This window comes from Malaclemys terrapin, chromosome 6 (genome assembly GCF_027887155.1).
Source record: "Malaclemys terrapin pileata isolate rMalTer1 chromosome 6, rMalTer1.hap1, whole genome shotgun sequence".
Lineage (NCBI taxonomy): Eukaryota > Metazoa > Chordata > Testudines > Emydidae > Malaclemys > Malaclemys terrapin.
Window position 1 is genome coordinate 45837191 of NC_071510.1, and position 20685 is coordinate 45857875.

Here is a 20685-nt window from a genome sequence, read left to right on the forward strand (position 1 = left end):
GTCTACAAGGAAACTGCAGTCAGCCATCTGCAGGGAGAAATCTTTCAAAAAAGTATGGTGTTCGCTGTAAAAGGCCCTCTGCTGTGGCATTCTTTAGCACTGGAGGGAAATGAGATGTTTGCAAATGGCCACTGTACCTACAACAAACTTTTTTTTAATCAAATATGGTGGATTTTGTGTAGTTATGAGGTAAGAGGAAGCACATTATTCCCTTAAAGTTTTGCTTTAATGCCACAGTGAAAAAATGCATTTTTGTTGCACATATTAACAGTTTTTTTGGTAAACACAATGAAAATATGGTTCTCTTGCTTTCCTACAATAGCTTAAGTCAGTAGTACTTCACAGGATGTTTGGTCCAATTGTAAGGCACTTCTTTGTACTGCAGCAAGACTATTTCACTTGGCTGAATGCTTCTTGACCATGTCAATGTACTCCTGCACATCATCAGGAGATCCCAGAGCAATAGGTGCTCTCTGGTGGATATCCTCAGGCACTATATCCAGTACTGCTTGGTTCCCCGTAGTAGCCATTCCCCCAGCCTTCTCAATTACAAAAGCCATGGGGTTACATTCATAGAGAAGCCTCAGCTGGAAGACAGAAGCCAAAATTATAGTGACCACTAGAGTACATTATTGCAGGATATTTTGTATAAAATGTATATCAGTTTTCTAGTATTAATCATACTAAGTAGAAAAATCAGCAGTAAATATTTCATATTTACCTCTTGAAGCAAAGATCAAGCTTATATATGGTGTCCCTTTTTTCCTAGTATGGCCAAAACATCACTGTCTATATTTGTCCCCATCTCCCATATGGTGAATATAGTGTTGCCACATGCTCTCTTTATGTAGATTGTTCACCTTTTTGTTAATTGCAGGCATAGTGCAGCACTTGAGTGAATGCTGAGTACTGTAGAGAAGTGGTTCTCGACCAGGGGTGTGTGGGTACCCTGGGGGTGTGCAGAGATCTTTCAGGGGGTATAACAACATCTAAAATATTTGCATAGTTTAACAGGCTACATAAAAAGCACTAGCAAAGTCAGTACAAACAACTTTCATACATACTGAAAAATTGCTTACAAAATGAGAAAGTAATAGTGTGCTGCGACACTTGTATTTTTATGTCTGATTTTGTAAGCAATAGTTTAAGTGAGGTGGAACTTAAGGGTCTGCAAGAGACAGCCTCCTGAAAGGGGTAGAATAGTCTGGAAAGGTTGAGAATCACTGCTGTAGAGTGACTGACTGTGTGCACAACACTTAATGACTAGTTAAGTTTAAAAACAACTACAGGTCACTGAAGTTTGCATTGAGAAAAAACTGATTGTGTCCTTGTTTGTGTAATGAATAACAGTCTTATCTACAAGCTGAAGCAATAATTCACCCAGAAGTTTTCAAAACAGATTGAAATTTTGCTGAATAAACAGTTGTCCTCCCCTATTCTTGGGAGGAGAAAGCGGAAAGCAGAGAAGAGAGCAGACTGAGCTCTACCAATTCTGTGAGGATGGGAGGGTGGAGTACAAATGCAAGTGCCTAGAGTCACAACACTTTCTCACAGACCACCAGAGGGTGGTGGCAGAGAGTAGAGGAACAAGTAGTAGAATGGTCTGCAAGCAATAGCTCCCTTAAGGCAGTGGTTCTCAACATTTCCAGACTACTGTGCCCCTTTCAGGAGTCTGATTTGTTTTGTGTACCCTCAAGTTTCACCTCACTTAAAATACTTGCTTACAAAATCAGACATAAAAATACAAAGAGAGTGTCACAGCATACTATTACTAAAAAATTGCTTACTTATTTTGACCATTTAACTATAAAATCAGTTGGAATATAAATATTGTACTTACATTTCAGTGTATAGTATACAGAGCAGTATAAACAAATAATTGACTATGAAATGTTTTGTATGTAGTGATTTCGCTAGTGCTTTTTATGTAGCCTATTGTAAAACTAGGCAAATATCTAGATGAGTTGATGTATCTCCTGGAAGGTATGTGTACCCCAGGTTGAGAACCACTGCTTTAAGGCATCTCCAGGAGATTTTTATTTTAACAGCTGGAAGTTGAAGCTAGCCCATTTCAAACTGGAAATAGTGTACATTTTTAAGTGAGTAATTAACCAGTTGAACAATTTACCAATTGCTGGCAATCTTTAAATCAAGATTGGATGTTTTTCTAAAAGATATGCTTTAGGAATTAGTTTAGGGAAATTCTGTGGCCTGTATTATACAGGAGGTGAGAGGAGATCATCACAATAGTCCCTTCTGACCTTGGAAAGTATGAATCTATGAAAGAGGCCAGGGGATTGGGAGAGACTAGGGGGGTGGGAACCCATGGGTCTCTGGCACAACCAGGAGAGCAGCAGAGGAATCCTACAATGATATGGTGAGAGGGCAGAACTGACTGGCTTATTGGGGGAGCACCTAGTTCTTAATGTGTTTTAATGCTACTTAAAAAAATAATAAAACCCTGCAGTGTCAAGCCATGGCAGTAGTATATTCTTGCAATTTGTGCACTATAAAACATTTAAAAACTGGCTGTTAATTTGTAAAAGTCTTAAAATAGTTTAGACACTGATTGCATCAGACTACATACTTTCTAAAATTAGGCTAATTCATTTTTACCTTTCCTTTGGGGCTTTTGGAGTTGGCCGGATATAAAAAGATTCCACCATACACTAGAGTACGATGTACATCAGCTACCATAGAACCTATATACCTCGCACCATACGGAGAGCTGCCATCCTGTATAAAGACATTTGATAAACAACCTTTGATTAAATCTTGTTAGCTTTTTAGTGATAACTGGTCTCTTGCATAGTGTTTTTCATCCACAGAACTCAAAGTAATTTACAAAGAAAGCTTAATTATCATCCTCATTTTACAGATGGGAAAACAGAGGTACTGGGCAAGTCATCTTGCATCAACATCATACAAAAGGTCAGTGGCAGAGACAAATGTGTCACGGACTCCAGATTCCCATTCCAGAGCCTTAAGCATGCTACCTTCTTAGTACTGACAAGACAATGTTAGAAACTAGAGTTGCCATCTTCCATTGGGCAGAAAAAAACAAACCAAAAAACCCCAAACCCAGTGCTGTCCCTCGGTCCTCTCCATCAAGTTGTGCCCACCAGATCACACCACTTCAGAATTAGAAGTTAAATCAGATCTATAGCAGAACCCCTGTTTTATGAACTAATGGGGGGAGGATCAAATTCATAACTTGCAACATCTCAAAACTGCAGTAGGTACCAGTGCATAAGCTGCAGTACGGTGCATTGCATCATCACTTTCTTCATGTTCTTCAAACACTGAAAAACAATTTCCAGTGCACTGGAATCTGAAGGGCTGTTGATATTTGAGGTCACTATGAATTATTCTTAGTAGTAGTACTATTAGTACTTCCACCTCCCTCCCCACAACTCCCTCCAGTCAGGAAAAATGGCTCCTAACTGACTGTTCATAAGGCTAGTGTTTGTCAATAGAGGTTTTATTGTATTTTGCTCTATGGCAGTGGTCTCCAACCTCTCTACACTCAACATCACTTTTTGATGTTAAGGACAATTCAGGATCTACCCCAGGCCCTGCCCAGTCCACCCCGCCCCCCCCCCCATCCTCACTCACTTTCACCGGGCTGGGGCAGGAGGTTGGGAGGGGGTGCAGGCTCTGGGCTGGGGCCGAGGGGTTTGCAGTGTGGGAGGGGGCTCCGGGCTGAGCCTGGGGCAGGAGGAATGGGGGGGGGTGCAAGCTCTGGGAGGGAATTTGGGTACAGGCGGGGGGCTCTGGGCTGGGGCAGAGTATGAGGTGCAGGAGGGGGTGTGGGCTCTGGGAGGGGGGTGAGGGTAGGGGTGCAGGAGAGGGTATGGGGCACTGGCTCTGGGAGGGGGACACTTACCTCGGGTGGTTCCCAGTCGGCAGCCCAGTGGGGCTTGGTTCCACTCAAGCACGTCAGCACTTCCTCCCTATCACGAGCCAGGCCATCCCCCAACCTGCCAGCCAGTAGTGCACCATGTGGCTATGACGCTCCCAGAAGGGGTAAACGTGCCTCTGTGGCCCCTGGGGGAGGCATGTGGCTCTGCATGCTACTGTTCTCTGCAGGCACCGCTCCCGCAGCTCCCATTGGCCACAGCTCCCCGTTCCTGGACAATGGGAGCTGCAGGGGCGGTGTTTGCAGGCAGGAGCAGCACATGGAGACCCTTGCCCACCTCTGCCCTCCCCTCACCCCCAAGGGGCATGCTGGCCACTTCAGGGAACGGTGTGGGGCTGTGGCAGGCAGGGAGTCCGCCTTAGCGGCAGGCAACCCCACTGCGCTGCCACGGCCAGAGATTGTGATCAAGTGGTCGATCCTGGAGACTCTCCCAGTCTATCGCGATTGACGGGTGGTGACCACTGCTCTAGGGGTTCCAGTGGGGACTACTACTGCCCTTTATACCCTACTGGTGGCAGGGGAGGTATTCCAAACTCTGCTCAATGGTTAAATGCAGTGGGGAGAAGAGTCCTCTGTGTTGGTACCTCTTGTCATGGATTTTTCCTTGGCAACTCCTTTCCTTCTGATATGATTAGGGGCAGGGGATTCAACATCCCATCCTCCTGCCTCTTCATGATATCTGAATGGTGTCTAACTAGTCCCTTGTATCAAGAACCAGTGTGGCACTGGGCCCCACAGATTGCTGTGGAGGGAGAAATGCTGGTTTAGCTCCAATTAGTTTTCAGCTTTGCAACAGGCACAGTGTGATGATGTAGCTTCTAACCTGCAGTTGGACTAGGCTTCAGGACAAGCAATGTTTAAAAGCATCCCCTCTCAGAAACCAGAGGATGAGCCAGAAGGCTGAAAGCTAGGTCATTTAGTTTAAAGCTAGGCAGACAGAAACTATAAAAGTTAGACTGACAGATTTTCTTTAGGCTTTGTTGTCCTCTGAAAAATCTTCAAACAGTGAATGGCTTAGCAAGGAGATGTGGCACTTTCCCTCAAGGCCACCAATTCAAAGAGGATTTGGGACAGAGAAAAAGGTTATCTAATTATCTGCTTGGAATGATTTGTTAGTAGCCTCTTAAGTTTTGTGAAAGCTTTTGTTAGCCCTCTCAGCAGAGAGGAATCAAAGACTTAATGAGAGTGGAGACTTTCTTCCTACTCTTAGGGTGACTCTGCATTGCATTGTGGAGCATGCTGCCCAGCTGGGGCAGACAGATGCTAGCTCTGCTTCATCAAACATGCTAAAACTAGTAATGTGGCTAGAGGTAGCACACAGGTGGCAACTTGGGCTAAGCACCCAGCTACATACCCTGACATCCAGCTGGGTTTGCAATCAGGTGGCTACCCCCAACCACATTGCTATTTTTAGCATGCTAGCTCAAGCAGAGCTAGTATGTGTTTGTCTACCCTAGCTGGGAAGCACAGTCCCAGCTGCAGTGTAGATGTACCTTTGGAGATGGTTTTCTAGCTCAGAGACAGTTGGCAGTATAGGGAAGCTTGAATTTCAGATATCGCACTTAACGTGTATGAGTCTCCAAAGCTGTCAAGTGAGAACTAAGTATTTTAAAACCCTATAAAAATCCACATGAAAATATGCTTGTCTTTGAGATGGCCTGTTGTATTGTAAAAAGAATTATGCCCTATTATAGTTGTGCTGATAGCAAAGGAAGATCAATCACTGCATACAACACTGCTACTGATAAAGCAGCATCTTTCACGTTTGCAATAGCTGACTTTACTTCAGTCTGATTTTTGAAGTTAGCCCAGATCTAACTCCAAAGAGCTTCTTAATTTTATCAAGATTCTCAGTGGGTCAGTTTATCAAATCAAGGTCCTGCTAGCTCTGACACAAGTTAAATAAAACCTTAGGGATTTTTGTTGCGCTGTGGATGGGAGGAGGCAGAGCTGATGGGGGAGCTGCAGCTGGCATATTGCCAAAGAGCCACAGTAATGTACTTTTGTAAATTCTGGCTCCTTCTTAGGCTCACATTGGCCACCCCTGACTTAAGGTATTCATCAGGTAGTACTCAGCCAATGCAATTAGCACTGGACATAGATAAGATGTAAAGTCACCTGTTGTCACTAGGGTTCCCATGTGAGTTTTCTAACAGTGGGTGGTAGCTCTGGGGACCTGGCCAGACTCCGTTCTGGGTAATTAAGGAGGAAGTTAACATCCAGTTGGGTATGACAGAGGGAATGTATCTAGGTTCTTATTGGCACCTATCAATTTCTGGCTTCATGGCAGGTATTCACATAGCTTTAAAAACAGACCCTGCCATTTGAGTAGTCCTTTAAGCAAGAGGATAGTCATAGTCATCATAGTCAACTTGCAGCAGCACTAAGCACAAGTCTTGTTTCCACACTCATTCAGTATTCCAGCCAATTACCATCAGATGGACCTGTGTTGTGGGAGGGAAGGAGCCGACCTCTCACTTCCTCTTAAGTGCTGCTCCTATAGCAGTGGATGAGAGTTCCTCTCCACTCAGCCACCATAGAGCATGGCCTCAAACCCCAACGCCTTCCTAGACCCAGCACTGGCTACAGCAGCAAGGGAAACAGGATGAAAAAATACAAGTACTTTATCGAAAAAGGGGGTGGGAGTTGTATGCCTATCACCATTAATTGGACTAGCTGCTGAAACTTTTGAATCAGCCATTCTGAGTGTTTTGTGGTGCTCCTTACCCCACCAAAATGAAGTTAACACAAAATGCTGGTGGACTTAAGAGAGAGCTTGTTTTTCCCTCTAACTATGTATAAACAAATAGTCAGCCATGGTGGCTTACTGATCCATAAAATGACTTCAGAGATTGCCAAGTTAAACAAAGCCTAAGAAATAGTTGGTGCACTTTGATTTGTACACTATTAGTGTTCAGTCTTGTCTAACTGAATGTAAATGCCAAAGTTATCATGCATACGTGCAGGGTGTCAAAGTTTGAGGCACTGACCATTTGCTTATCTTAGAAAAATTTCTCTAGAAAGTGAACATTTACCTGAGGGAATTTCTTCTTTTGAAGATATTCAGTAACTGCAGGATCAAAATATGCAGCATAGCCCTCATTGAGGCTGTAGATATTTCCTCTCTTTTTGATTTTCACATTCTTCTCAACCAAAATGAATTCCCCAATTGCCTGACAATAATGAGAAAGCAAGTCAATAACTGTGTGCATGTTCTTCCCAAGACTAAAGGCAAGTGAATGCTACATACAATTTAGTGAAAACCTACTGCAGTTTCCATTTTCTTTTTACAATTCAGTACTGGAGGCGGGAAAAAGAGTACAGCTCTGTAGTCTTGGAGCAAAAGTCTTGCGTAGTCATATAAGATATCCCAAAAGACCTGACTCATGCAAATTTCTTAACATGATCACTCCCTATCTCCAAAATAATTATCCTGTGTCGAGAGTAGTTTGATGCAAGTCCACTCAGTTCTTTGTTTTCTTTTTACAACTGATAGTCCAGGTGCAATTGTGGGCAGGTTTTAGGGATTGTGAAGACCTATTCATTAGGAGCTGGACTGAGATTTCTAACTCAATTTGACTAGCCATGAGATGGTAACAAGTTTGACACTATTAGTCTGACCAGAATGAAAACAGTAACGTAGTGATGAAAGGATCTGTATATAGCAGGGCTTTGGAGTGGCGCATGGAGCAGTGGAGCTGCAGGTTTTTGGCTGGAGCGGAGCTGGAGCACAGCTCCAAAGCCCTCCAAAGGTATACTATAGAATTACCAAATGTCTAAGGTATCTAGTCTCTACTGCAGTAAGTTTTAACATTTGTAAGAGGGGGGGGAAAAAAAAAAGTGTCCTAGTTTCTAAACAAACTAAAAAGTTGGTAATACATGCAGACATTTAAACCATTACTATATGGAAAACATCAAATTCTACTTCCTTGAAACTACTGCCATGGCATATTCCAAACATGATTTACTATTGGTAAAAGTAACTGGCAAAACCTGATTTACAATAGAATGGCTTTAAATTAAACTGAATCACTGCAGACCACTGCACTGTGTGACCTTAAACATACTTTATTTCAAAAGTCAGATGGCCAATAGCTTCTAGGATGTCAAACACATGCATACACACTCCATACTTACTCTTTTAAACAATCAGGATGATCTGTAAGCGTAAGAATATTAAATGTATTTCTGCATCTCTAGCCTACTAAAAGATTAAAGGTACTAGAGTTAAGGAATGTACTAAATTACAAGAGACAGTCTTAAGGGAAATTCTGCAAATACAAAAAATGCTTAAATATTCATCACATCAGGTGGCACATGTATACTTTATTCTGACTAAATATCAATTTTGAGTGATATTATTAATGACCACTTGGTCTCCAGCAGAGGGGAAGAATGCCAGAAGCCTTTGGGGGGTTATCTATTTTATTTTTATAGGCATAAAAACTCCCATTGCTTCTCTTACTAGTACTGCATCTTCAGATGTTAAGATTTAGTTTGGAAGCAGGTCTGTATATTGATTCACTTAGGAAACATTTGTTCTGGAATTGTGTTATCTCTACAAGAGCAAGCTATTCATACCAGATGTATGCTTCCTTACCGGGTCAAGCATAAAACAGTTGACACCAGATTCGATGGCTAGCACCAGCATTGTGGCACTCCCATAGAGGGCATAACCAGCTGCCACAAGATTACGTCCAGGCTGTAAAGCATCTTTCTCAGAAGGTTCCTCAGGGGAAGCCTGGAATAGGAAGGAAGAGTGTCAAGATTTTTTTTTTTTAAACTAAAAATTCCCATGATTCATCTACAGGGATTTGGAGCAATCAAATTTTTGAATTGCTCTGCTCCGGCCCCGCTCCAGCTCCGGGCTCTGCTCCAAAGCCCTGTTTTTATAAGCTTCATTTATTTACTGTAATAGAACCACAACAACATATACTGCTATAACAGGCTACTAGTACATGCCTTTGTAACACCAGGCCTAAGTCAGCATGCCTTCAACTGCTGAAGAGCAGCAATAACTTGATACCTGTTTTAGCTTATTGCTAGAGTAAGGTCACTAATTAAAGAAAAAAAAAAATCAGAGAAGTCTCTCCTTAAAACTCTGCTGTTCTGTAATGCTGACAAATTTCACAACTATTAGGCTGCTCATGTGGTGATACAATATTGGTCAGCATGGTAGGCATTGATCTCATTGGGCTGGTCCACACTAACCCCCCACTTCGAACTAAGGTACGTTATTCACGTAGCTGAAGTCGAAATATTAGTTCGAACTTACCGCGGGTCCACACACGGCAGGCAGGCTCCGTCGACTCCGCGTACTCCTCTCACTGAGCAGGAGTACCGGTGTCGACGACGAGCACTTCCGGGATCGATCCCAGAAGATAGATTGCTTACCGCCGGACCCGGAGTCCTGGTCCATGACTAGGGCTCCTAGGCGCTATAGTTATACAAATAATTCATGATGAAAGCAAAGGAGAGACAGACCCTGATCTGGCAAAGCTCTTCTATATATGATTAACTTTAAAGTCAACTGGGCTGCTCACATGTTTAAATTTAAAGTACATTCATAAGAGCTTTGCTGGATCAGGGCCAAAGTGAGAAGTCAAACGTTAGGGTGGACTGTAGGAAATAGAAGATGGGGTAGAAATATGTAGTGTCTTGAAAGTGATGAGTAAGGCTGAGAGTTTGTCATGGATTCTGTGACCTCCATGACTTCTGCAGCATCTGGTGTGCCTGGCTCAGGGGCAGCTCAGGCAGCCCCTGCACTAGGTGCACCAGTTGGAGTCTCAGGACCCCGCAACCCCCCTACCCTCAGCAGAGTTTGGGTGTGGAAGGGGACAGGGGGTTGGGGCATGGGATGAGTTAAGGTGGGCTCTGGCTGGCGCTTACCTCGGGGGGGCTCCCTGGAAGCAGCAACATAGCCAGGCAGCTCTGCGGCGTGCCTCTGCCCAGAGCACTGGCTTCGCAGCTCCCATTGGCCAGGAACCGTGGTGCCTGCTGCTGATGGGGGGTGAGGTGCGGAACCAGATAAAGAGCCTGCCAGCCCCACCAACCCCCCTCATTCCTGCACCATCAGGGGTCCCAGGCTGTGTGCTGCCCCCCCCCACATTTTATTCACGGGTATTTTTAATAAAATGTCTGACTTTTACTAAAAATGTAGCCTTAATGAGTACCTTCAATTTGATGCAGAAATCTGAGGCAGAATTTAAAAAACAAAGTGGAACTTTGGTCAATGTTCACAATTGATTAGTGCCAAGAACTTGTTTTCTTTTGCTCCCAGGGGAAGTGAGCCCAAAGAAATTACTTTCAGGTGCATCAAAACCTGGGTCAGGGTGGTTAAAGATGGACAGTGTGTCTTGTCTCAGTCATGGAAACTACTGTGAATTCAGACATGTTAATCCTGTATTTCATATGCCTGCAAATGACTTATCTTTCAGAATGAATTAGGCATGTTAAATTTACAAGCAATGTTTCAAACTGAATCTCATCTTGGAAGCCGGTCCTCAGGCTGATAGGACTACCTGTACAAGATGGGAGAACCAGTTTAATTGAAGAATGCACGTAACTCAGGTAGATGAAATTAGTGTTTTGTTTGGTCTCAAGTTGTATGAGTGAGTATGAAGCATTTAACTCCTGTTATCCTTGTCATTGTTAGAGGAATCTAACTGGCTGAGTATCAGTCAGGATTGCATGTATCTAGGTCTATGAACCATGTGCTGTGTATCACTCAAAGGTATTGTGTAACTGAGCAGTTGTAGATTTAGCTGGATTTCATTAAGTCTTCGGATCCAACTTTATTCCATCAGGAGCTGCTTAAGTGTGAAGAATTACTACTCGCCCCCTATCCCAACTGTCTTAGCATGACAGCATCCCACTTTACCTTTCTGTAGATGGCAAAGATCGTTCCAATTGAAACAAGGCAGTCAATGTTAGAAGAGCCATCAAGAGGATCCATGCAGACTATATATTTACCCTGGAAAATAAAGACAGAGGAACTGGATTGAGTTATTTGCCCATCTACCCCAAATAAATGTTTTGCCACCTAATCTACTCAGACTAATTTCTAGCCAAGAACATTTTAAACTAAGGCTACGTATACACTAGAAACCTCAAAGCACTGCAGAGAGAGCACTCCTGCAGTAGTGCTTTGAAGTGTGAATGTGGTCACGTGAGCAGTGGGAGAGCGCTCTCCTAGTGCTCCTGGTAATCCACTTCCAGGAGGGGTATAGCTCCGAGTGCTGGGAGCCCAGCTCCGAATGCTCGTAGCCTGTCCACACTAGTGCTTTAAAGCGCTCAAACTTGCTGCGCTCAGAGGGTGATTTTTCACCCCCACGAGCCAGCAAGTTAGAGCGCTATAAAATTTAAGTGTAGATAAGCCCTAAGGGAATGTTTATGTAGCTATATTCAAGAAGTGGAATACTATTTTGAGCTAAGTTTTCACCACTGTCTAATTGCTTGAGCGTCTGTATGAACAGAATTTGGGAAATGTTTAACTGAAAGAACAGATGATGCCACTGTTCTTGTAATGGCACATGCAGTGCAGTAAAGTCTTGTTACAACCACAAAGAAAAATACTGAAGCTAAAAGGTCAACCCTAGCTCACTGTATGCTTAGTTATTACTACACTTACAGTAAGCAGCAACTGCTAGGGAGGCCCTGCAACACCTAGCACCCTAGCTGTTTTTTACCTTTTAATCTTTTATAAAAAGAAATTGTGCCTTAATTTACACAGTAGCATGAGAAAAATTGAGATCTGTTTTTGTTTAGGCTCATAATTTGAGCCATTAAAAAAAAAAACCCAACAACCTACCTCGTCAACAACACCACCTAACTCCTGAATAATGTACAGTGTACTTCAAAGAAACACCAAACTGAGATTTGTTACACCTGCTCACACATCCCACTGCCAATGTGTGGCTTTACCATCATTTACCCCCCCCCCCCCCAAAAAAAAAAGCCACCCACCACACACCCAACCATCCTCCTGCTGCTGCATGGAAGACTCAGACAAGGGATACCAACAAAGGGAAATTTCTCTAATCTTTTACTTAAGTTACTTGTAGTTCATAAAAGTAAAAAAAAAAAAAGGAAGTGTTTAAGTGGATTGTATCCTTTTAATCATCATGATCCCAGAAGCTCGTTTAAGTCCAGCAATCCTTAATAGTAGTGCTGGCTCTTTAACAGGGGCAGTACTTCTACGTTAGCTAGAGCACGTTAGCGAAGATTCAGCAGCAAAATGCTTTAACACAGAGTCTCAGATAAAGTTTAAAAAAAATAAAGTTAAGGTCCTCCAGCATTGAGTCTTGTTAGCCTTTTCAACTGGAGGTTCTGGTGCCTTATGTCAATTAAACAAAGTGTTCTAACAAAACAAATTCTATTGTACTTTGATAAATTTCTTTAGGAAAAAATTAGCAAAACACCACCACAATTGTGGCATGGTGACATCAAAATGAGTCAGGAGCAATTCACGAATACTGCTCTCACAAGTGTATACATTCCTGCAAATACATATAAATGATGCAGCTGCATAGGCCACATAGTAAATTCAAAAACTTGTTTTTATTGGTTTTTATTTTTGAAGAGGCAGGAGAACAGTGGTAGAAATTTAATATTTCTAGGAAAGACTACAAAGCAGTTAAAATAAACTCAAAACCTACACTTATACTACAATTCAATGACACTGTCAATTCTTTAAGTCAGACCTGAAGTCCTCACTCCTACTGACTTCAGTGAAAAGTTTGTGTGAGGAAGGACCTTTATGGATTGATCCATAAAAATAGTCCAATAGTCAGACAAATGTTATAGGAAGAGCCTGCCTGAGAACCATCTGGGGGAGGAAGGAAAAAACAAAAACAAACCCACAACCCACACATACAAATTGCTTCAGAGGTTAGGAAGTACAAACAATACCGAATTTAGGACTAAAGGGGGAAGAAAAGCTCAAAAGATGTGGGAGCAGAACTGGAGGAAATAAACCAGGTAGGAGTGAATGGAAAATGTAGCTGTCAATATTTTCCTGTATCCAGAAAAAATAAAAATAAAACACATCTTTGGCTAAGTGCCTTTGAAATCTTTAACTCCAGTTCAATTTTTACACATTTGAAGAAAAGTATTTGTAAAAGTTAACTTGAATCCAAGTATTGACAAGTTTTGTAAGTTACTAACCCTTTTTTCAGCATCTACTATTATAGCATTTTTGTTTTCTTCTGACACAATAACACACGTAGTGAAGGATGACTTGAGCATGTTAATCACCAGGTCATTGGAAAGGACATCCAACTTCTTTACTTGGTCTCCTGTCACATTGGTGGAACCAGCTATTCCATAGCTAAAGCAATGGAAAGAGATTCTCATGAGGAACAAAAATACAGTAGAACCTCAGTTACGAACACCCTGAGAGTGGAGGTTGTTCATAATTCTGAACAAAACGTTATGGTTCTTTCACAAGTTTACAACTGAACATTGACTTGATACAGCTTTGAAACTTTACTATGCAGAAATAAAATGCTGCTTTCTCTGTATTTTTTAGCAGTTTATGTTTAACACTGTACTATAATTGCTTTTTTTGTCTGATTGGTTGACTGGTCAGTTTGTAACTCTGGTGTTTGTAAGTCTGCGGTTCTATTGTATGGCATTTTGTAAGATTAGGAGCACTGTTCCTGGTCCTTCCAACATTGGAGAGTTTACTTTATGCCATCATAGACCTCCATCTTCTATTATAACTTTTTTGGATGAGACTACAATTCCATTCAATTGTTTTGATCTAGTGGCCAGTTAACTGCCTGATTCCTCTTCCTCCCCCTATCCTGAAAATAGAGGATCCTTCATTCTGAGATTTCCATACAGCCACTATTGTCTCGTGTCTACAAGATAGTCACTATTTAAGAAAAATACAAAAAGCATTTAAACATTATCTATAATTAGACAAGCTCTGCTGGACTAGGTTAAGGCTTAATTAAAAGAACTAAAAATTGGTAGCAATGAATCCAGGTTCTTAAAGATAATAGCTATGACTTGATTATCTGTGACCGCTTGTTCTTTCCTTCTGTAGCATCTCTAAAAATCCTTGCTCTTAGCTTCAGCCAGCCTCCTTCATGAGGTTTGTGTCTTGTGACCTCATTAGAAAGCTTATGCATTAGAGATTAGTCCACCCTTATTTGTGTTCAGGGCTTTTGAATTATACCCACATCACTCCTGCATCCTGGGGAATTTCCACAGCTGCCTCCCAGCAGCTCCATCACAGGAGGGTAGCTCTATTTGTAGCTTAGGATGCATCAATTCTGCTAGTGGGAGCTTGCAGGAAGCTTCCACTGAAGCTGCCCATCTCCCCCACCCCTCCATCTGTCTCCACCCATCTTCTGGCTTGTACAGAGCAGCTCCAAGACCACAATGAGACATATGGCAGGCACCATGCACTACTGAAACAAGCACTCGTGCTCCTCCATGCCAAACTGTCTCCAATGAGATGACAGGTGGTTTTGTTCTCATCAGCAAGAGCTGGGAATGGACACTATCTTATTGGGTATTTCTTAAATCTTGAAGGCAAATTACCATTATTTTGTCCAGTCTGCACATTTAAAGTCAGTATGGCTTGATAGTCAATTCTGCAATTTCCTTCTAACGAGCATGGTTTAACAGAGCATTTCGCAACAATTTCCTTCCATCCCCCACTGCTTCAAAAGATAAAGGCATGTGATAGTATTTCTCACCCATCTATACATGACTTGAACAAACACCTCAGTGGAAGATAATTTCCTACCAAGGCCAAGAGGAAAAGGAAAATGCTGCCACCTCAGTCTCCAAACAAATTACACAGATACTGTATTGAGTGAAGCTTCTGGAGCAGTTTTTAAATGGTCAGACAAAGCTATCTGTGTCAGACAAGAAACATCCATAATTCAAATGGGTACAGTTCTCACATGTGTACATAAACTTTATTTAAAAACAAGAACATGAGAAAGTTCAATACACAAAATTCTCCATGCTGGCTCTCAGTTTTCAGCTGGCATGAAAGTGCTGCAGTTGATCTGAGAGGTAGTAAGTAGGTTGAGGGAAGAATTCTTCTGTCAATCCAACACTTTCTACACAGGTGTTACACTGGCAGAGCTACATCTCTCAGGATGTGGATTTTTATCCGAGAGACATAGCTATGCCAGTGTAAGGTTCCAGTGTTGATCAGCCCTATATTTGAAGTCAAGATAGCTAGTCAAGTCATTTGTAAGTCCACTGAGAGGTTTTACTTCCATTTTACAGCAACTTTCACAACACAAGAAGTTTTGTCAATTTTCTCTAGTGCTAGCAAATTCATTTCCTAATTATAAAAAGGCTACTCTGTGCTGCTGGAGGACTTTTGGATAACATGTTTTGTGTCATTTGCTGTAAGCTGTCAAATTAGTAGAGTTTCCATTAAGTTTCTCACTAATAAAACAGGTCATTATTGTAGTATTTCTAGAGACCTGCTAAGTACAGTATCTGGAGAGTCATTAATATGCAAAATAATTAAAAGTAGGTTATAGTGCAGTAAATTCAGTTTATATTCATCATTGCAAGAAAATAAGCACTAGCTTCTTTCTGATGCTACCATTAGTTCACTGTAGTACTAGCTCTGATTGCCTAGATCAGAGGTTCCCAAACTTATTTGGCCTACTGCCCCCTTTTCAGAAAAAAAAAAAAAAAAAATTACTCAGCGCCCCCCTTTTCAGAAAAAAATTACTCAGCGCCCCCCTGGAAATCTACCTTCTTTCAGCGAACAAACAGAAAGATGCAGTGACAAATTTGAGTTCTTTTATGTATCTATATTTCTACCTACGTCCTACAATATAGTAAAGAAAGATGTTATTAGAATATCGCTCACGACATCAGATATACAGTGGTTTTTGCGTAAGACGGCAAAAGACAACCAAACTAAAATACTAATTAAACTAATAAACTGGGTTTTGTTCTTTGCTCAGCATTAGATATATGTATTTGATATTAAATTGTCAAATATCAAACTAAATTTATCAAGAAATAATTAATTTTAAAAATAATCAAAATGCAATTAAAAATCAGTTTAGTTTTAATTTAGTTTGCCCTTATTTAAATAATTGTTCCTTATTAACACACGCCTTATTTACTAATTAACACAGATGATTGGATAGATATAAATAAATGTTAATAGTTAACAGTTTTTACTATTTCATTCCCCTGTTTTCATTAATATTGTAATAAAAAATGACAAATATATTGACTGTACACTTCAAATAGTACTGTACCGACACAAGCCTGCTACGATTTTATTATTAGAAAGCACTAGAGACACAGAAATGTACGGTAGATATGTAAGAATGTATAAAAATACTCATGTGTAAATTGCTGTTTTATTGAAACAATACAATTTGCTTTGTATGTGATCCGTAATCCGTAAAGATCGAAGGTATCGAATATGAATAAAAAATTTTAAATACTTATTGCACTATTGTTAACTGCTTTTTACACAGTTCAGAAACAATCTAAATTAGATTTCATACATGTCGCCTATTTATAGTATCGTATTGTAAACAAGTCATTACACGCACATATTCCTGCTGATGCATGCTGGACTTCCCGACAATGCGCGACACACTTGTCTGCCAACACTTGCTTGTTAAGAGCTGTTGGCAGACTTGACACCTGATCGGTTATAATTTGTGAATTTATTTGGAAAATAAAGTAATCACTACAACTTTTCATCTGTTACAACAGATGAAACATATACAAACGGTTTTTCAAAATTCTTATATTCTCTTTTCTTTATGCTTCCACCACCCCCTTATTTTTATTCAACGCCCCCCAATTGCACCCGAGGCTACTACTGCCCTCCTGGATCGTTCCAGTGCCCCCCAGGGGGCGGTATCGCCCACTTTGGGAACCTCTGGCCTAGATACTGGTACTGACAAATCCCAGCTCCGCACAAGGAATGGCTCAGTCTTATTCTTTCAGAACTTCATGTAAAACTCACTTCCCACCCCGACTGCATTATGAAAAAGGTTTTAATCAAACTGATTAGAGTAAAGTGGTTCTAGGATATTAAATCAGACTGCAGTTGATAATTCAGCCATAAGTCATCAAGACGTCTTCCCATTCAAAAATTAGAAGTTGTTGAAAAAAGTTTAATTGCACAAAGATCATCATCAACTGAATCATCCTTTGAAGGCCACTTCATGTCTTAGCTTCTACCATTATCAGTTATAGCAGAGCACCAGTTCTGCTATGGTTAAGGTTAAAACCAGCTCTCTTTAAAGCCCAACTCTGACTGCTCTAAAATCCAGTTACTCTGCCTGCATTGAAATTGTCTTGTTCTCTTCTTTAAAAGAGTCAACACTATTGCATCTACCTTCGGTAAATATTCACTAGAGAAAGGAGGAACAGAGAGGGTTTTACAAAATTAGATAAATGCTGAAAGCTTGTCTACATGGTGTGTGTTCACACCAGCTGGAGTGTAAATTCTAGTGCACACCAGCATGCAGATACTTGCTGTCTGTGTGGGCCCTGCTGGTGTGCACTAAAAACTCCTTAGTGCATATTGACTTAGACATTAAGAAACTTAAGTGCATGCTAGCCGGGTCCACGTAGACAGCAAGTGTGTGACATGCTAGTGTGTATCAGAATTTACTCCACATCTGGGATGCACTAATACCTCATGTAGACATGTCTTTAGATGGCGTTTTGGAACTTCTAATCATTTGGTTTACCTGCCAAGCTAATATAAAATTTGAAAGGTCATTTAATTATTTTTACCATTATACTCTGGAGTCTAAATCTGAGGTTTTTAAAGTAAAACAGGTGATACTGAGAGCATTGAGAATTTTTTTTCCCCCACTCCTTTAAGGTAGCTTTTTTTGTGCAACGTGACAAAATGCACTATTTCCACGGAAGCATGAGCTGAACTGAGAGCCTAAGACTGAGAGTTTAACATCCCTTTAGCATGTGAAAGAATGCACTATAATCAAAACAATATTTGCATTTATAAAACTTCTCATTGGCTGTTAGTCACAACCAATAAAGGTAGTAACAAGAGCAGAGTGAGTACAACTGCAGACCATCTCTTGTCCTTGATCTCTGTGCAGCTCTGCTAATGCCAAGAGTTGCTTACTGTTTAACAGATAACTCCCATTGGCTGTGGATGTTGGTGCATATAGAAGTTTCACCTAAAGAAAGAAGGGCAGGATATCTATAGTGATAAATAGGCATGGGAGAATTTGATTAATATAATTTGACTAGTATCAAATTAAAAATGATCTATTTAAATTTTCACAGCTGTGCTAAGCTTTGTTTATATATTTAAATTTTTTCAATTGCAGGAAATTATGGGGGGGAGGGGCCCAGACAGTTATTTGATAGTATATGCTGAGATTCAAAAAGTTACGGCTTTATAACCATTGACATGTTGTCAACATCAGATGTCAAAATATACAAAGTAAATATCCTTAAATCAAACTCTAAAATTCGTAGGCAAAGTAAGAAATGCTGTTTATCTGTAAATTTTGATCATTGGTGGAAGTTTTGTTGGTTTGTGTGTACAGTGAAATCAATGTTTATCAACACTTATCAATTTAAAAATCTAATCTTTCCAAGTCTGGTTAAGTGTCTCCTGTATAAGCCTGCTTTCCCCACTTTCACATGATTGTTTCTTGCATCAGGATTTCTAAGATCACACTTTATTTTTTAGTTGACTTATTTAAAAACTACTGGCAAAGATATTTTACAGATTAAAAAAAAAAACCCTGCCTGGACACAAATGAAAGGCTATTGAAAATTGTAGCCACACTAAAGTGAGCAATAGATAAAATGGCTTAAAGTTTAGAATTGCAGCATTAATAGTTGGCTAGTACTTTAGCCATTTTAAATAACTTTAAAGGACAAAAGGACTTTTATTCACTGTCCAGTCTCTCTGGAAGCTACAAATAGAAACATGCCCTATCTTCTTTCTTCTGAGTGCACTAGTTTGGATCAGATTGCTTAAATACCAATATTAAATAAACTGCTTAACTAAAAAACAGAACTGAAGCTTCTGTTCATTAACCTACAAAGGTTATATGGGCTTTGCAGATAAGGAAAGTGGGTAAACAGGGAAATGTGAAGAGTCTATCTTTTAAAGTCATGATACAAACTGAAGTTAGCAAGAAAACTCATACGTGAGATTGAGCCAAGCACTTTTTGTGCGAGAAGATTTCCCTGAACTGTAAATACCCACCATTTGAAGCAACTACCACCCTTTGCCAAAACAGTAGGCTAGAGGACAAAGATTCCAACTTAATTCTGAATTTAAACGTTTCAAAATTCTTTTAACATGACACTAGTATTTAAGTACTAATACAGTGCAGTTGTGTTGTCTGCAAACATATCAATATTGAACAATATATAGACAGGTAATAAGCTTAAGTGTATATTTGTCAGAAAGAGATGGCAAGAATACTCAGGTAGGCAAGGTGTGTTGCCTAATTAACAGATTAAGCATTATATGTAATAGTGTTACAATGTATCCATGATAATGCAGCCTGTCAACACTGGGTTTACCGTACCTGGCTGGCTATTTACCGTAGTAGTAAGCACCTTCCTTCCTATGTTGTTTACACAGAGTCAAACAATGTCATCTTAACTGTCAATGTAAGCTTCCTCCACGTTGTCCAGTCCTTACAAGGCAACTTTAGTTTGATAAGCAGAAAATTAATGGAGATATCCTATCTCCTAGAACTGGAAGGGACCTTGAAAGGTCATTGAGTCCAGCCCCCTGCCTTCACTAGCAGGACCTGATTTTGGCCCAGATCCCCAAGTGGCCCCTTCAAGGATTGAGCTCACAACCCTGGGTTTAGCAGGCCAATGCTCAAACCACTGAGCTATCCCTCCCCCCAATGAGATTAGTCTTCTAAGGGCACCTTAGTTTTTAGCGGGGTAGAAATGTTATTCCCAATAGCCTGTAAGCCTGGGATTGCAATTAATGGGTGCAGGCCCCTATAACTCCGCCTCGTGCTCTACAGTTACCTAAACTACCGTCCCTGCGCTGAGGGGCCTACAGGGCGAGGCCCCAGTTCTGCAAAGCCCCACCGAGCGGCGCTCTGCGGCAGGGGCGCCGGAACCGGGGGCCCCAGGGCCCCATCAGTTCACCCGCCGTAAGGGGATGGGGAAGTACCGAGCAGGGGGCGGGGTCTTGGGGGGAAGAGGCGGTGCAGGGCGGGGTCTCGGTTGCGGCTCCGGTGGCCCCCGCACCCTGAGGGAGCTTCCGCCGCTCCTGGCTGTGCGGGGCCCACCCCGGGTAAGGGCAGTTTCGCTCACAGACCCCCCGGAAGCCCTTCCCCTGCCCAGGTGGCGGATTCCCGCCTCGGCGGTGCAATCCAGGCTGGGCTGGGGCGAGTGGCTGAGCCCCTTCCTGCGGCAGAGGGGCCAGGCAGGGCGGCTCTGCCCCCCGGGGAGCCCCGGCTTGGGCGAGGGGGCTGGGGCTGGCGGGCGACTCACAGGTGGGCGATGCCCGCCTTGCGCACGGCGGTGGAGATGGCCTTGACGGCGGTGCAGACCGCGTTGAGCAGCTGGGTGAACTCCCCGGTGCCCTGGGCCCGCCTCCCCTCCTCCATCACGAAGCGGGTCAGGGTGACGACGTTGGTGTCGAAGGGGGACCGGTCCGTCATGGTGGCGGCAGCTGCGGGGGCCGGGCTGGGAGACTGACCGACCGCCACGGAGCCGCAGCGAGACCCACACGCCGCCCCCTCTGCTGCCGCCCGGGAACTTCACCAGCCGCGGGGAGAGGGAGT

General features: G+C 42.0%; 2 protein-coding genes across 4 annotated transcripts in view; one reads left to right on the top strand and one right to left on the bottom strand.

Moving 5' to 3' along the window:
* Positions 1–204: 204 nt before the first annotated feature.
* Positions 205–20675, bottom strand: LOC128838969 (fructose-1,6-bisphosphatase 1). Its single transcript, XM_054031551.1, has 7 exons — positions 20393–20675; positions 13085–13247; positions 10800–10892; positions 8520–8660; positions 6955–7092; positions 2617–2736; positions 205–587 (listed from the first exon to the last, which is right to left on the bottom strand). The coding sequence occupies exons 1-7, from the start codon at positions 20560–20562 to the stop codon at positions 396–398; spliced, it is 1017 nt and encodes a 338-aa protein (XP_053887526.1). The 5' UTR covers positions 20563–20675; the 3' UTR covers positions 205–395.
* Positions 15996–20685, top strand: part of AOPEP (aminopeptidase O (putative)) — a 408370-nt gene continuing 403680 nt past the window's right edge. For 2 of the 3 annotated variants that reach the window (XM_054031548.1, XM_054031547.1), the window contains exon 1: positions 15997–20192. The gene's annotated coding sequence lies outside the window, so the exon portion shown is untranslated. Of the gene's footprint in view, positions 20193–20685 lie in introns of all 3 variants that reach the window. The other variant, XM_054031546.1, reaches the window with a different exon arrangement.

What these genes read in the sequence shown, in the direction of transcription:
- LOC128838969 (XM_054031551.1), bottom strand. Translation starts at nt 20,562, where the DNA reads ATGACGGACCGGTCCCCCTTCGACACCAACGTCGTCACCCTGACCCGC. An exon ending in TCTTTGCCATCTACAGAAAG is followed by an intron (nt 8,661 to 10,799) that starts GTAAAGTGGGAT and finishes TTCCTATTCCAG; the next exon opens with GCTTCCCCTGAGGAACCTTC. An exon ending in CCAAAAGCCCCAAAGGAAAG is followed by an intron (nt 588 to 2,616) that starts GTAAAAATGAAT and finishes TCTGTCTTCCAG; the next exon opens with CTGAGGCTTCTCTATGAATG.